The sequence below is a fragment of the Taudactylus pleione genome, unplaced genomic scaffold, assembly GCF_031769625.1.
Source record: "Taudactylus pleione unplaced genomic scaffold, aTauple2 ptg000009l, whole genome shotgun sequence".
NCBI lineage: Eukaryota > Metazoa > Chordata > Amphibia > Anura > Myobatrachidae > Taudactylus > Taudactylus pleione.
Genome location: NW_028284412.1, coordinates 8,645,313 through 8,663,059, shown reverse-complemented (window position 1 = coordinate 8,663,059; position 17,747 = coordinate 8,645,313). Strand labels below are relative to the sequence as shown.

At 40.0% G+C, this 17,747-nt stretch overlaps 1 protein-coding gene across 4 annotated transcripts in view; it reads right to left on the bottom strand.

Moving 5' to 3' along the window:
* Positions 1–17,747, bottom strand: part of TNC (tenascin C) — a 127,735-nt gene that overhangs the window by 88,375 nt on the left and 21,613 nt on the right. For all 4 annotated transcript variants that reach the window (XM_088467110.1, XM_088467117.1, XM_088467121.1 and 1 more), the window contains exons 2-3: positions 6,946–7,501; positions 1,169–2,761 (exon numbers count right to left, since the gene is read on the bottom strand). In XM_088467110.1, the coding sequence (XP_088323236.1) occupies positions 1,169–2,761; positions 6,946–7,408 (2,056 nt within the window). In that variant the 5' untranslated portion in view covers positions 7,409–7,501. The remainder of the gene's footprint in view (positions 1–1,168; positions 2,762–6,945; positions 7,502–17,747) is intronic.

Here is a 17,747-nt window from a genome sequence, read left to right as displayed (position 1 = left end):
AGTCTCAAAAAAATTGACATATTATAAGGCTTCCTTGTAACACCTGAATCCCTTCCCAATCTACCTATTATTTAGCAGAATTCGTTCAGTGATGGGAAAGCTATAATTGTATCAGAAAATAACAAGATGGCTGAAAATAACAAATGCACAAAGGCCATTTTTACCTCTCTTTGGAAATAATCCAATATTTATATGCTCTTTTATGCATTTGGAAACAGAAGTTAAAGTCATGCGATGTCCACACCTCACTTTAAAGGGCCTATATATTAATAATCGTGGGACTGCTGCGATTATTAACAGTCCAACTCACCGTGAATATTTTTAATGAAAATATCCCAGCTATGTACTACCGAGAACTAGCAGTGACAGCGGTTGAGGTAACCGCTGTCACTGTGAGTTATATCCCTGGCATTTCGCAGAAGGCTTTCACTGAAGTGAAAGACTTCCCCGGGGAAGCTGACACTGGGCATGCGCAGAGCGCCAGCTTCTGGGGTTGCGAGGGAGAGATGGAAAGATCATTCTCCTGCATCGGAAGCCCCCATAGGCAAACAGTAGTTTACACCATCTGAAGATGGTGTAAACTACCGGAGCTAAACTCCGAAAAGCTTTGCTTTTTGGAGTTTAGTGCATACAGTAGGGGTCAGATCAGAGATTTCTGTGAAATCTCCTGCAATGTGCCATTAGTACATAGGAACAATACATAAAATTTAGGCAGAAACCGCAGTTTCTGCATAATTTTATGTAAAATATGGCTTAATACATAGGCCCCTAAAACTGAATTGTTGCATTTACCCTGACAATATAACTTTGATTCCACTGTACTGCACAGAACTCGCCGTGCCTTAAGAAAATGAAACCACATGTGGTGCATTGCAATTCTATGTGTATTGTGGAAATTGGTTAGACCTCTGCAAAGCTGGTTACAGGTGTGCAAGTTATGGATCAGAGACTTTTGTCATCACTGTTTAAATTGAAATGAGACAAAAGCATAATATGATCCACTCAAACAGTGACGCCTTGGTGTGAAAAATTTATACCGTGCGGTTTAGCATGAAGCATGCATATTATCCCCAAAAACTGTGATCTAATTAACAAACTTTGATGAGATAAAAATAGTTTATTCTGCATGAATGACAAATACACTGTGAACAACCCAAATTGGACTTACCTTCAAGACAGAAATCCCCGATAAAGCCTTCATTACAAACGCATTGTCCATCTACGCAACGGCCTTGGTTGTTGCAGTTTTGAAAGCAGGTACGGTCACCGCAATTGTCTCCTGTGAATCCTTCGCTACACACACACTGTCCATCGACACACTGCCCTCTGTCGTTACAGTCATCGGGGCAGCGTAATTCATCACAGTTATCTCCCATAAATAAATTGTCACATATACATTTCCCGTTAACACAGCGACCTCTGTGGTTGCAATCATCAGGACATCTCAGTTCTGAGCAGTCTTCTCCCATTAACCCCTCATCACACACACACTGCCCGTTTACACAACGCCCCTTATTGTTACAGTCATTGGGACATCTCAACTCACTGCAATCCAAACCCATAAATCCCTCATCACACACACACTGCCCATTAACACAACGTCCCTTGTCTTTACAGTCATTGGGACATCTCAACTCACTGCAGTCCGAACCCATAAATCCCTCATCACACACACACTGCCCATTAACACAACGTCCCTTGTCTTTACAGTCATTGGGACATCTCAACTCACTGCAGTCCGAACCCATAAATCCCTCATCACACACACATTGCCCATTAACACAACGCCCCTTGTCTTTACAGTCGTTGGGACATCTCAGCTCACTGCAGTCCATGCCCATAAATCCCTCATCACACACACACTGCCCATTGACACACTTTCCTTTGTTGCTGCAGTCATTAGGACATCTCAGTTCACCACAGTCAGTTCCGGTGTACTCCAAGTCACACACGCATTGTCCATTAACACACCGGCCTTTGTTGTTACAGTCATTAGGACATCTGAGCTCACCACAGTCCTCTCCATTGTAATCCTCATTACAAATGCATATTCCATTCACACAGCGCCCCTTATTGTTGCAGTTGTTTGGGCAACTCAGTTCACTGCAGTCATCCCCTGCAAAGCCTATGTTGCACACACACAATCCATTTACACATATACCATTGTTATTGCAATTGTTTGGGCAGGCAAGTTCACCACAGTCTTCTCCGGTGAACCCTTCTTCACAGTAGCACACACCATTTACACATCGGCCGCGGTCAAAGCAGTCATTAGGGCAAATCAACTCACTGCAGTCCTCTCCTGTGTAAGGTTCATCGCAGACACACTCATTATCCACACATCGTCCACGATTGTTGCAATTGTTGGGACACATTGGTTCACTGCAGTCGACCCCAACAAAATTGTCATCACACACACAACGCCCATTCACACACTTCCCATGCTCACTGCAAGGCACAGGGCAAACCTCTTCATTACAGTCTTCTCCGCCATAGCCATCAAAGCAAACACAGATGCCATTGACACATCTTCCCTGGTCATTACAGTCATTCAGGCATGATAATTCACTACAGTCCTCTCCTGTGTATCCTGGATTGCAAACACATTTTCCATCCACACATGTTCCTCTGTTATTGCAGTTTCCTGGACATTCTGCTTCTGTGCAGTTGGGTCCTGTCCATCCAGGTTCACAAACGCAGCCACATGTTTCCGTACTGTAATTCCCATGCCCATTGCAGTAAGGCTTGGTTTCTATTTGACCTGTAAAGATAAGGAAAATGTAAAATTATTACAATTTAAAATGTAATAAAGGTAATCAGATCAATTTGTCCGATTTCTGATTTCAGTAGTTATTTTATTAAATATTTGCTGAATATTTCCCATGAGCTAGCGAAGTAAGCAAACTTGTCCTTATTTATTTAGAAGTAGTGTCGATATCTACAGTTATTTTCTTCATTGATATCAGGAAGACCAGCTCCTCTCCCTCCCCTTGATAGTCCTTAATCCTGGTTTCAGACAGAGGTCAGGAAGTGCATCAAGACTTTACAGCATGGAGCTGGCATTTGCTTGAGGTGAGGGACACTGTACTGTATTTTGCACCTAGCCCAATTAAGGGACTAAGCTGACCAGTCTGGCGATGGTTTTTACTATGGCAGGAGGAAACCATGCGCGTCTGCCTGCTTTCCATGTTATCATGAAATCTGGCAAGGCTGTCTGGTGCTGAGGATTGCCGGGATAAAAAAGACAGATTGAACTCTTTGGCATCAATCCTATTCCATGCAAAGGGAGCGAGTTGCTGATGTAATGGCGTTAAAACGCTGACAACGGACCGGCACCTCGCACCTTTTGCGGCCTGAATTCGCTTAATTTTGCTTGTAGCCCTATGGGGCTGCAGCACTTTTAGGCAAATCCGTGATGCCGTCAAGCGTGGCCATTGTCGCGATGACTCGCACCCGTGAGTACATTGCATACAATAGGATTGACCCCTATGTCTGCTCTTGGGTCGTAGGGAAAATAGTAATATATATATAAGTTAATATATTGTTTAAAAAGAGACACATCTATGCTGCCGATTGGATAAATGAATATTGATTTCCATAGAGAAACAATAGTTTCTGTCGCAATATGATGTGTGAAAAATTAGTTAGAAGGTTACTTCTTGCAAGCTTTTATTGTTAATGAATCAGAAATGGCATATGGTATATATGTTATATAGAATTATTATTATTATCATTATTATTATTATTACAAAACAAAATAATATTTTTTTACTTTTCTCTGTCAAAATCAATTGTATGTAGTCTTATAAGTACTCTGTAATTAGATTACCTTATTCAATACAAAGGTGTTACTAGTGAGGTAAGATCTAACATATGCATGTATTTATTCAATATGCTGTAGAACAGCTACACTTTTCTATAGAGACGCAAAGTGCCCTGTCCTCCTTTTCTCCTAAACTGGCATATTGAATATTGTTACTGGTGTGTGCATATGTGTGAATTTTCCATAAACAACTTTAACCTTTGAGCAGGAAATGTTAAATGTACAGTAAATACAAATCATGCACAATCAGGTGCAGTATCATTTTATGCCTATTAAACACTTCCACATTTATAAACTGGATTTATCTTATATAACCATATTATTTATGAACACTCAACTCATTGTTCATGTCTCTGAAACTTATTAGCAAGAGCAATAAAGTTGTTGTTTGTTTTTAATAGGATGTTTACTTGGAAAAGAGTAATGAAAAAAACCCTTCTCAACGTGTTACTATCCCATATTTCGCAAGACTGGGATTGTAAAGACGTGCTATATCCTGAAAATATCCATCTTAGTTATTGTTTCAGGTCCTGGTACTTTTGGAAACAATATTATTAGCTGACACATTTTTCCATTCTTTGAGGTTGCTTTTCATGTTTTTATGTCTTTAATAGGAAGTATAAAGCGCCTATACCAGACATATAATTATAAGACTTTACAATGTGAAGGACTAATCCCTCCCCCTCCTTATTACAAAACAACCACATAGTCTAAAAGAACATTACACGTTAAACAGCTTTTTTCATTAGTTTCTCCTTACAGGTCTTGACTTTGTACATAAGACAGTACTATGCGTTCACATGCAATATCCCAAAATCGTACAGCTGAAATAGGTTTTGATTGAAACATTCTTATACTGGAGTCTACCCATCATCACTAATCTATATAAAGCATATACCAAGAATAGGCATTATTTGCCATATGTCCAGCTGTTGGTGCCTCTCAGCAGTGGAGAGTGCAAGAGTTTTACTGAGACAGTTGTCTGAGGAACCAAGACTCAATGGTAAGAAAATACTGGGAATTAATTGAAAATTTGTTTTCATAATTAATTTTTTTTATTAGTTGCTAAATACTACACTAAATAAAGGTGCTCCTGTAGGGCCTGATGCTGAGTTGTATGTATACTGAGTGCTATTGGAGAAAAGTACTATGCAAGACAAGAAGAAGAAAAAGAAAAATAAGACGTTAATAATCACATATTTACACCCATATGCTGAGGTACATACCTTGAAAGATTATATCATTATACTGTAGCAGTAGCATATGTGCCAGGTTTATGCCAGGCACACTTTCCATGAACCATCATATGGCGTAGCTGTAGTGGGTGCAGGAGATGCCATTGCTATGGGGCCCAGAGGCTTAGGGGGCCCCATAACCAGCTTATATGGTTGTCTACCAAGTTTCCAAAACTGACTGCTAAGAAATTGGGGCTGGCCCATTACTGGGTCTGGTAAGGGGGACTCATAAGTGGTGATCTCTGGCTCTCCCTCTCAGTAAAGCTCCACACATATGATCCATCTCCCACATTCCTGTTTCACAATCACAGACACAGCTGAGCTAATCAGTGAGCCCTTGTTTACGGCCTTTGTGAAGCTGAGGGGCAGGAATTGAGTTCCGAGATTAGGACTGTCCTAAAAAGGGAGAGTGTGTCTAAATTAAAAAGAGATCCTCTCAAGTGTAATGTACCTTTCAGGTAAGGGCTGGTTGGTTCTTGCCCCCTGTGTGGCATAATGTGAACTGGAGGTACTGTATGGCATAATGTGTACTGACAGCACTCCTATATGGCATATTGTGAACTGACGGTAATACAATGTGGCATAATATGAACTGGTGACACTGTGTGGTATAATATGAGCTAGGGAACTTCTATGGGCCAGAAAATGAACTAGGGCACTGCTATGGGGCATAAATGAACTAGGGCACCACTAATATGGGGCATAAAATGAAGTAGGGCAATATTATGGGGCATAGAATGAGCAACCAATGTGGAGTGAGGTGCCTCTCTAGAACAGTGGCACCCCTGCTCTAGAAGCATTAGGCAGGGGCCATTCAAAAATGTTGCTTTGGTTCTGGCTACGCCCCTTATCATACGCTTAAACAAACTAGTCATAAGAATAAGAAATGTTTTTTAATCATTTGTTTTGAAAGGGAAAAATTAATTTCTGCTAAGTTTTTATACTAACAAGCATGTATGCATCTCTATTCGGGCCTGCATCTGTTCACAATTACACATACTGTACTTGCCCTACAGTATACCGCCCCTTCCATCCACTGCTCCGCATGTCCAGTTGTAAGCTGGTGTAAATGTCAGCAATTCTAGATACGCGCATAGGTGTACGGCTTTTTCTGTTTGCGTACGCTGTACAAATTGCAGATTTATTTTACACGAATGGAAATAGGTACACATCCAACTCAGCAGTAGGCCACATGTAATATTTGATTATTACGTTAGCACAAACACTAGTCTATGTAATTGTTGAGAGGAACATTCTTTTATTGGCCGGTTTAGGCAGCGGGATTGCTAGATCTGACCCTTGACGACTTGTTTCTTGTTTTAGTATTAAATGTACTGCATACCATAATATTACCATTATATAGCTTTTCTGGACTGTTTTTGTAAAAAGATGTATCTTCTTATAATTGTATATCCCTTCTGCTTAATAAAAAAAAATTAAGATAAAAATAAATGAAACAAGAATTGAGCTATGGTACATACTTACATTCATTTTAGAGTTAATTTCTGTTTATTTAGTGCAGAATGTTACAATATATGTTAAAATAGGCAAATTGCTAAGTAACATTATTAATGACCTCATACACATGTAAAGATGGCCCAAAGTTATTTTGTATAGTTCCAGATTAACTTTTTTCAGCCATTATGGTAAAACAACGGCTGAATAATAACAATATGACCATGCCACCATGAAAAGATCAGAGACCTGGTATTTTACACACACACTTGGTCTCCATGAAGATTCCCTTTCCATAAAGCATTAGAGTGGGTATAGCCACACAACATTAACAGTCTGGCTATGTTTCCTTGGCAAACCCAGGCCACTGGATAGGCCTAATCCCAGGTACTTTAAATGAATACAAAGAGAACAAAACTTTATTATTCTCACCTTCAGCAGGTTGTGTATTGGAACAGCATCCAGCCCCTGTGGTACATTGCTCTCGAAGGGATGACACCAAGCTTTCCAGGTCCTCTAATCTGCTCAGTAGGTCTTTAATATCTGGACTTGCGGCACATCCACATGCCTTTCTTGGAATGTTGATTCGATGTGTAAAAATAATCTGGTTTTCACCATTTAAAGTGGTCTCCTGGTAGTTTTTGCCAAGCTCTGTCTGTGGCTTTACCTCATTTTCAGATGTACCTACAGGGTCCAAGTCAACAGAGCATAGAGAACCCATTGGAACTTTAATATTATACACATGGTTAAACACTACTGGCTGGTTGTCTTCAGGCAAGGTGGTATTCAAACCAATGTCTCTTCTGTGCCTAATAACTTTCCTTATTAGTCCACAGTTCACCTGAGAACTTAGCATTAAAACGAGCAGGCTGAACACCTGTATGGGATACCCCATTGCTGCGTCCTTATGTGATATTTACACTTCTGTGTTATTCCTTTGAAGTGTCAATTCTAAATTCCTTTGTGTGTTTTCTTCTCCCACGTTATTCTAAAAGATAAAGATGTTGAAAATCAATGTAAAACTGCAGCATGTTTTTGTAGTAATTGAAAGCAACATCAAAGTACATCTTCCTCCCATTCTTCCATTCTTTATATTATGTAAAGATCTGTTTTTGGGAAGTATGTAATTAGACCTAAACTACTATGGTATTCTATTCTGTTTTTTTTTTCTTTTTGTAAAATCAAAGGGAATGCTAATAAATCTTGTACATTTTGTTTTGCATCACTGGATAAAAGACTATAATAATCCCATGAAACACCAGAAAGATCTACACTGATGACACCCTTTGCTCTAAAAATCTGTGAGACTGATTGATAACATAAAATATATAATAAAACATAATAAAAATAATAAAAGAATAAATATATATATTTTCGAATTAATTTGAGTTTTACAATTTATTATTATATAGCACACACATATTCCGTAGCACTTTTACAGAGAAAATTTGTCCATTCACATCAGTCCCTGCCCCTCTGGAGCTTACAGCCTACATTCCCTACCACAAGCATTAGATAGATAGATAGATAGATAGATAGATAGATAGATAGATAGATAATGTAATTATACATATTGGATTATATCACTACAGAGTGTGTTGCCTTATGTCCTTGTTGTTAATGACACTCTGGGATATATTTACTAAAGGACGATTTTAATCGATTTTGTGTTTTCTGAAGCTATATCACATTTACTAACACTTAAAAAACGAAATAAAAATGTTTCTGTTAGTAAATGTGTGATTAACCCCCAGAAACCCAACATCAATTTTTTCAAATCGATTAAAATAGACCTTTAGTAAATATACCCCTATGAGGGAGATATACCAAACCTTAACAAGAGAGAGAAAGTAGAGAAGTTACCCATATCAACCAATCAGCTTCTAGCTATCATTTATCTAACAGTCTATAAAATGATAGCTGCAATGATAGCTGCATGGTTACTTTGGTTGACTTATACACTTTGTCTCCACCTAAACATTTTATTTACATTTTAGAGTGTATTTATTTACAGTATATGGGCTTTGTAACAAGAGAACTGTATGATCAGACTGTGTTACACAAGAAATTCTAGTCTTTGATGTACTGTGTATACTTCTTCCAGGTTTTATTATAGTGCTGAGTTCATGATTTAGATATCTTTTATACTGTTCAGATAGTCTCCACAAACCTGCAAACTAAACCATAATTCTATCCATTTGTTGGAATAGTTGAACCCTTAAAAATGTTGGAAAAACATGGTAACATTCTATAACATGGAGTAGGAGAGGAAATTACATTAACAGATCTCAAGATTCCACATGAAACAGAGTTTTTCCAGTAGTTCATGTCTGCTTTTTTGATTTAAGATAAAGCCCAAAGGAGGTAAGGTTAAAACCCATCCACGGGTTACATATCTTCTTCCTACAGTGATTTGGAGACTGGTAACTAGAGATCAGCAAATTCATTTGCAAAGTTCGAATCTTCCAAAAAAAATTCCCAGATTCATCATCAAATAATAATTTGCCAATTTCTACCAAGTAAATAAAAATTGTGAAATCATTAAGGCCCCTGAGAATCAGGCCAATCACAGTCTATGGAACATAAACAACCACAGTATAAAAAAGTTACTTGTTTATAACCTTATAAAAGGAGCTTATAGCCCCTCAAACAATTCTTCTTCTTGGGTGGTACTAGGGAAACACCTGTGGATGATCCCTGTGACTTTGACTATTAGTAGCGCAGCCTACACTTGTGTGTGCACTAAATCTGCTACAGAGCTGTGTAAACAGCAGTATAGCATTGCCTGTCTAATTTATCTTTCCCCTTTCTCTTTTTTTATCCTCTCTGCAGCACATTGGCCACCACAAAACACACGTCTTTCTTTACGTATCATTAGCTTCATTAGCTGGCTAGGTACAGAATACAAAGGAAATTATATCAGGCCGCATCCATCTGGCTATGCTTATAGCAACACTTAGATCAATATTATATTACCATCCACTTTTACACACTATTACATGGTCCAATTCCATTGTTTATATACCTCAGTCATCTGCAATAGTTCGTATTTCCCGGTTATACATAACAAAATAGATTTAAAAAAAAAATTTGACTCCGTAAACAGTTGACAAGTAACTGTGACAAATCCAAGAGTTCCCTTATTCTGTACAGTAAAAGTGTCACATTGTCAAATTTGTCAGCAGACCCCACTTACTTATACGTAGAAGAAAAGGAAATTGTGCAACAAAAAAATTACCGTAGAGTAATTCCCAGCTGTCGTTTGCCAATTCATTGAGAAAATGCTGAGAATCAGACCGTCTGAAATGTGTTGTTTTTGGACCAGTGATAGCTTAATTCAATGGATTTTATTATTATATGATCCTCGAGGGACAGCATTTTTTTTGGAAATCTATTCCACATCTATCTGTTGTGGCATTTTAAAAACAGATTCACTAATTAGCAATTTTGCAAACCGCCACACAGGGCCTGATTCAGAGATGGGCAGAATTGCGGAGCCGGACACACCAGCGGCTGTGAAATTCTGCCCATCTCAAATGTAAATGCAGCAGGAGGTGTCTTTAGAAAACAGACAATTCCAGCTTTGCGACCGAGGTTGCAGTCTGGGATCACCATCATAACAATCGCGACCAGGGATCCAGGAGAATCCCGAATATTGAAAAGTTCTCCTGAAAGCTGGAAGTGCAAACCCCTTCCCTCACCTGCCCACTTTCTCTATGATTTGCATCATCATGACCCCGCCCCCTGCTGAGCGACGATGGCATTGCGTAGGAGGGGGGAGCTGAGCCGTGATAAAAAAACATTACATTGTCTAGGGTTCCAGTCTAGATCTCTTGGAGGAGAGGTCAAAAAGATTGGCAAGTATAATTCTAGTGTGGAGCGATCACTTACTATGGGCCTGATTCAGACCCGTTCGCAAGCGCACAGGGCTCGCAAGCGGGTCGATGGTCCCCCACTGCGCATGCGCGTGACCCGTCCAGTGACGGCTGCTCTGTCACTACGGGTCTTGCTACAAGATGGGGCGGCTGTCGATGTTGATTGACAGCTTGCCCCGTTTTGTAGGCGGGGAGGGGGGTGGCTGCACAAACGCAGGCATTCCCTTAGGAATGCCTGGCATTTGTTGGAGGCCCTACTGACATCACTAGTGATATCAGTAGTGGACTTCCTGCTCTATTAGAGCAGGGAGTCCACTCGGGCTTGCGAGAGCTGAGACCCTACCACAGGGTCTCCTCGCAAGCCCGATGGTCACGATAATTGCGACGGGCTCCAGGACGCTCGCAAAAGCTGTGGATGGTCACCCAGAGCTTAGCGAGTGGCCTGAAGATAAAAAAAACAAAAACCGCCCATCAGACCTGCGAGCTGCCTCTGGCAGCGAGTGGGTCTGATCAGGCCCTATGTGCAATAAATATGGCAATAATTAAAAGTACAACTCTCATAATTAATTGCAAAATTTCATCCAAAAACATCATAGAAACCTATCTGAGTTTCCTCGTGACATCATTACTGGGCTGCCTGTATCAGTTATTACAGATACATATTATATTACATCATTATATTATATTATATTACAGATAGATAGTTATCACAGAGGAGACCGTCAAGGCAATACAAAATGGAGTTTGAAGTGGAAAGGGTGCGCAGGCGGCCCCAAGGCTGCTTAGCAGGGGATGATAATAAGAACAATCAAGTAAATTACTGTAATATTACTCCACAGGAGGTCAGGCATCACTGGATGCCCTAAACCGAAGCCCACAGTTACCATGTTTTATTGGCAAAAATGTATGTTTGGATCACACCCAATACATTTAATTAAAGCCAGTTGTTGCACAGGGCTTTTTGTTTTGTTCTAAACATGCAAAGTCTTTCATACAAATAATGTATGCAGTCTATGGAATTTACTGCCAATGGAACTGGTAGTTTGACGTCCAAAGATGGTTTAACAAAAATCAACTGGAAGCCGTTCTTACAGGAAGTGACATCTGGGCTATAATCAGTAAGTACCGTCATTGAGTTGATTGATCCAGTGAATTAATTTTATTGTCATGTGCGGAATAGAAAAATAAATGTTTTTCCAAGTCTAAGGCTAAATTGACAACATCCTTGCTCTGGTTTTTGTATTGTCTTCTTCTTCATTGGTGCAGCTAGAATTCAAAACGTATTGAACACAAAGGGCTGACATGGAGTAAGTAGTACACCGTATTTACTAGCGCATCTTGCGAGATTTCTCTTTGCGCATGTTCAGAAAGTGAACACACACAAATGTGCCTATTCAGACCCACATATATCAAACCTTGCACCTGATTGGACAGAACTGGGGTGGGAAGGGGGAATTCTCCCATAGACATATTTCAGTAGGGGGCGGTCATGCAAATGCAGTGTAACCAGACCAGCAGTTATGCCCACATACACCTGTAAGGAGGTTTATCTATTACACCTGCAACAGGCAGACGCAAGTACTAAGTACTAAACTAGGCGCATAGTCTACCAATGTGTATGCATCTCAAGATGTATTTGGCTCTATATATACTGTGAAAGTACTGTATGCTATTTGTGTGTGCAATTTTATTTTTAAAATAATATACAGTGTGCCCATTTTCTACCAGCTCTGAATCATTGCACATTAATTTACTGACTATGGGCCTGTTTCTGAGCTGGAACGCTAATCATGCTACCACTGCCTCTTTGTACGCAGTGGCTGTGTGATAACTAATATGCTAATGCCGCAGTAGTCTTCTTGTGTAAATAGACCACTCCTGCCGGCTTGTCCGAGGACGCAACATCGGATTATCTGTGTGAACATCAGTCCTCTGAGCAGCCCCAAGGTTACCCAGGATGACTGGGGAATTCATCCTATTGAAGCCAGTAAAGATGCATCCAAGGACGCAGCCACTGACTTCAGCACTCAGAAAACAGGGACGTTTCACCTTCATTTTTTGCAACGCTGCTTGTCACTGCCTCCACTCTGCCCCCAAGTGGCCATAGCCTGTCTGTCAGGATGCAGCGTCTAGGGCACTGTGAGCAAACTCGCAGAATGAGCAGCATCTGCACATGCACAGATCTCACACCATATGAGATCTACGTGAACCATCATAGCACATGCTAAAAATTGCCATATTCGAGTAGCACATGCTAAAAATCTGTGTGTCTGTGTGTGGAAGCCTATCCCGCCCACTCTTTTTATGTCCACATGAGTATCTGGACTTACACCCACCCTATGCTGGGTCTTAAATAGGTGTCCAATTTTCGTTGGTATACTACAATTACAGAAGTCGGCATACAGGCCCATGGCACTCCCGCAAGACGGAACAGTTCAGTGCGTTCACATGGTAGCTGCCCAATTGCCGGGTAAGAAACACCCATTTTACAGATAGTATGTGGGAGGATCAATCACACTAGCAAACTCCGTATCTGTGCCTATACCTGATCTAGCGCATACGCAGAGAATGATCTCTTTATTTGGCGCATACATTAAACAATGTAACAGGAAGAACTGTAAGTGTCTCCCTTAGGGCAAACAAGGGAATAAGATACACAGTTTTGAGGAAAGAGACTTCTGTTTGTGAAGTTCACATGTTTGTTTGTTGGTTTGTTTTAAATAAAGGATTTGCCCACTGTGCATGATATAGATCGAATCCATTTGGCCAGTGTAAACTGTTAGAGTCTGTGTTTGTTGTGGACCCGGGGTGGTACAGGAGAAAACACCTGAACAGGTTTAAACTGAAAGTAATGCAGGAGCAGCATTGAGCACGGAGGAGGGTGACATCACTTCACCCGACTGGCTGATGAACACCAAGAACGGGCCGCCCAGCACATGGCTCGGCAGCAGCAAGGAGAAGACCTGCCACATCACAAAGGAAGGCTAGGAGGTAAGATAGGGAATACCTCTACCTCCACTGTTTGGCCCCACTGTGAGTCACGCTGTTCACCTGATGCACGCATACTGTTTGAACTCTGCAAAGATTGTCTCAAAAGAGCTATAAACATCATACTGATTTTAAAGTATATGCTTTTACTTTTTTTAGGTTTAAGAATTTTTATCTCTGTTTTAAAAGTGTTCTATTAATTCACATTTTAACACACAACATTTGTTAAACATATCTTTTTATTGATATAATTTTTCGCATATTTTTGATACATAATACCTGTTAACATTTATCTTTTTATTTATACATTTTCAGACACGTAATTGGCTATTTGTTAGCGGGCGTACTTTAACAGTATTTTTATAAACCCATTTCATACTGAGCAGCTTTATCCTCACAGCGAGGAACATTTTTTCATTTCATAGGTCAATACATGTATGCCTTAATTCCTTTGGTCCTAAATATCATGGTAGTGATACGTAATACCTGTGGGATGCTGTTTGATTCCTTGATTGACAGTCTGTCGGCAGTGTCATGTACTTACACTAAGCAGAGATGTTTATATTACCAGTGTAGTATAGTAATCTCTCTTTTCCTGTGCCAGGCCTGCCATCTCTCTATATTTCTGTCTATTTTCCTTTCCCAGGGCAAGCAGAGACCGCTAGTACTTTCTTTTGTTACAATGACCTTGTGGGAATCAGGGGAAGGAGAGACCTACACAATTTGATTTCACACACTGTTGTCAAGGAGAGCACAACTCAGAGAGGGTTGAGATTGCTGCATGACTAAAATGCTAAAGAGGTCTTATTGTACTGTACCGAGTCATCCCTGCAAGGGTCTAATACATTTTACTGCCAGTGCATCTATTTTTTGTCCAATCCAATAATGAGATGCTACAGAAAATATATCATTTAAAACCTCTTCGTTTTTTTAGGCAGCTATACGTAAGTTATTAATTATAAGAACACCCAGACAATAGAATGATATTTTAGAAAACATTCAGCTTTAACAATAATTGATGCAGTGGGGGGTTGATTAAATTAGAATCTATCGCTTCCTGCAATGGCCTAGGGCAGAGATGTTTCAGTGCACGCTAATTGCTTTTAATACTACAGAGCAGATTTATGTTACTTATCTACATTCGTGTGAAATGAAGACTAAGGAGGTAAAACCAAAGTATGTTCCCAATTTATCCTACCTCCTGCTAGACTTCCCCTCCAGAGTAATGACATTTCAATCTGCAATGTTTTTTCTTTTTCAACGCAGTAACAAGAAAGATAGATTTCCTAACAAACATAGGACCATCTGGCTGCCATAGATATGGGGAAATGGATAAGGCTGGCAAACATCTCACCTTTCTTTTATTGAGGGGGTTTTAATCAGTCTTTATTTGGAAGAAAAGTCTCTAAGTATCTCATACACTTTAGAGAAACGTAAAAGTACAGTATAACTGTTTTCATACTATCTATCTATCTATCTATCTATCTATCTATCTATCTATCTATCTATCTATCTATCTATCCTAGTACACACAAACATATATTCATATTTGTAAAAAATCTATGATAAACTATAGGGCCGTAGGGAGGGGGGTGCGGCCGGTGCCTCCGCACAGGGCGGAAGCCTCCCAGGTCACCGGCCGCTAACTGTCAGGCTCTGGAGGTCTGGAGATAGACCTCCTGCAGTGTAGGTTGGTGTTCGCAGAGCGATGCCGAAGAGGATCCCCGCCCTCCACACTCCCCATGGCAAAAAAATGTAAGTGCTCAGGAGGAGGGTGGGATGGGGGGGGGAGTACGAAGGGCGGCAGTGCAGTACCAGGCGCACTGCCATCCTGATACGGCGCTGATAAACTATTACTGTACTAATATGGCGACTACTAGAGCAACAAATTACTAAACACTAAGAACAGAAGTGCTCCATTGTAAAATACACCATCATATTTTCCACATTGCCCTTTGTCTGCTGTTTGTCACGTTAAGGTTCTTATGGTTCAATGATGGTATGCCTTATGATTATGCCAATCTTACAGCTGTTGCAGCCAAGGCTATTATTTATCACACATAATTAGGTTATAGGGAGAAATTTAAAAGGAAATAAGGGAAATTATGAGACAAGCACAATATCAGTGGACAATTAGTGTATGGTAACATGCGTAGGTGCTAAGTAAAGTCATGTAGCAAAACTATGTTCTACATCTCCTAATATTTGACTTAGATCAGTGGCGGCTCCAGAGGTGTGACTGCTGCACAGTCCAAAATTCAAATAGGGGAGCCACACCAACTGCCACTCCAAACACTGTCAAATATCGCCGGTTGGGACTCACTGGAAGTTGGGTGTGGCTCCCCTATTTAAATTTTGGACTGCTCCCAACCACCGCCATCCCGACCGCCGCCATCCCGGTGGTATGTATTAGCGTCAGAGGAAGGTTTAGGGTTAGGAACTAGTGGGAGTGTTAGGGTTAGGCTGCGGGAGGGGTTAGTTAGGTTTAGGCTGTGAGGGGGAAAGGTTAGGTTTAGGCTGCGGGGAGGGAATGTTAGTGTTAGGGGTAGGAGAAGGGTTCTATACTTACCTGCTTCTGTCGGGATTGTAACACAGTCGAGATGCCGTTGTCAGGATTCTGAGTGCCGTTATCCTGAGCGCCGCCATCCGGTAGCCAACCCTGTCTGAGGGGTCTATTTACTAAGCAGTGTTAGAAGACAGAGTGAAAAGTGATAAGAAAGGTGCCAGCCAATCAGCTCCCAACTGTCATTTTCCAAACACAGCCTGTGAGATGACAGTTGGGAGCTGATTGGCTGTCACCTTATCACTTTCTTATCACTTTTCACTCTGTCTCCTACCACTGCTTAGTAAATAGACCCTTGAGTCATATACTGGTTACTAACTTGCTCGCAGCTATGCATGAAGGCACCAGCCCAGCACTGAATACAATAATACTGTATGTTTTCCTGCTCTGAATTATCAGAAGGTAAGGTGTATTCTATTTGGGGAATTCCCTGATTTTCTAACACTTGAGAGATGCCGAAGTAAAAACCAAAAAAGTGCAATGTTGTTAGAATCAATCTAACGGATTTTGACAATTTCATCTCGTCATCACAGATCTTTCTATAGAATACATATAGGGCAAAATATTTTAATCCTATATGCTGAATAAATGAATAAATGGTTGAGATAAAATAATTAGTGAATAATCTCCAAGTCATTCAACAAAACGTGGTGGAGACAAGTAATCAACAAATCCTTTTTCCATTATCAAACACACTAAGACCACTTAAACGTTTGCTGATTATTTCAGGAAAGCACTTAATGACCTTTTGATTAATGTATGACCTTTAAAGTAGTTTGATTATCTTCTAAATACTTATGCTGGGCATACACTATACAATTATCTGTCAAATATCTGTCCAATCTGGCTGGTTGGAATGAAAACCTGGTAATGTATGGGAGCAATTGACACTTGATCATATGGTCTTAAACACTAGAAAACGGACAAAAATAAATTGTTCAAATTGGAAACATTCGTGTGTTTTAACCAATTTGTCTGGACGACCATTTTTGTCTGTTTTCCAGTGTTTGTGAGCAAATGGTCGATGGTCATTTGCTCCCATACATTATCAGATTTTCATTCCAACCAGCCAGATTCGACTGATATCTGACAGATAATTATATAGTGTATGCCCAACATTAATGATGATTTCTATAATAGTATGCAATGCATTGGGGTGCTACAAACTCACAAAACTATGATGCTTATGTGTAGAGGTCTAGAGACAGAGGGAGTGTGCAGGGTTTCACTAAGGGTTCCAAAACACATAGCTCGCTGGAATTGTGTATTGGGTGATATCTACTGTACTGTGATATTGATTAGAAAATAAGGATGGCTGAAAGTGAGAGCTTCCATATAAGCACTTGTTTTGTGTCATACAAATTCCTCAATATTTAATCTTCATAATCATATATAAATATTTTTTACAATAGTTATCCCTTTATCTTTTTATATCATGGGGTATACCGTATTTACTAAAGTGCAGGTTTTTAAAAGTGGAGATGTTGCCCATTACAACCAATCAGATTCTACTTAACATGTATCTAGCACCTTCTAGAAGATAATAGTTAGAATCTGATAGGTTGCTATGGGCAACATCTCCACTTTAGTAAATATACCCCTATGTCTGCAGAATGAAATAGTGTCTGGGAAGATGAGAATGATATATAATACTTTAGAAGTGAAAGAATCTGTGCGGACTCCCAAACCCTAAAGTGTAGGGAAGAATCATTTCCTTTTAACCAAACCATTTTCCATCTGCACTGTAAGTTAGCAATGAGTGTGGTTTACCTAGAAATCTGCTGTCTAGAGCAAAAAAGAAAGAAATT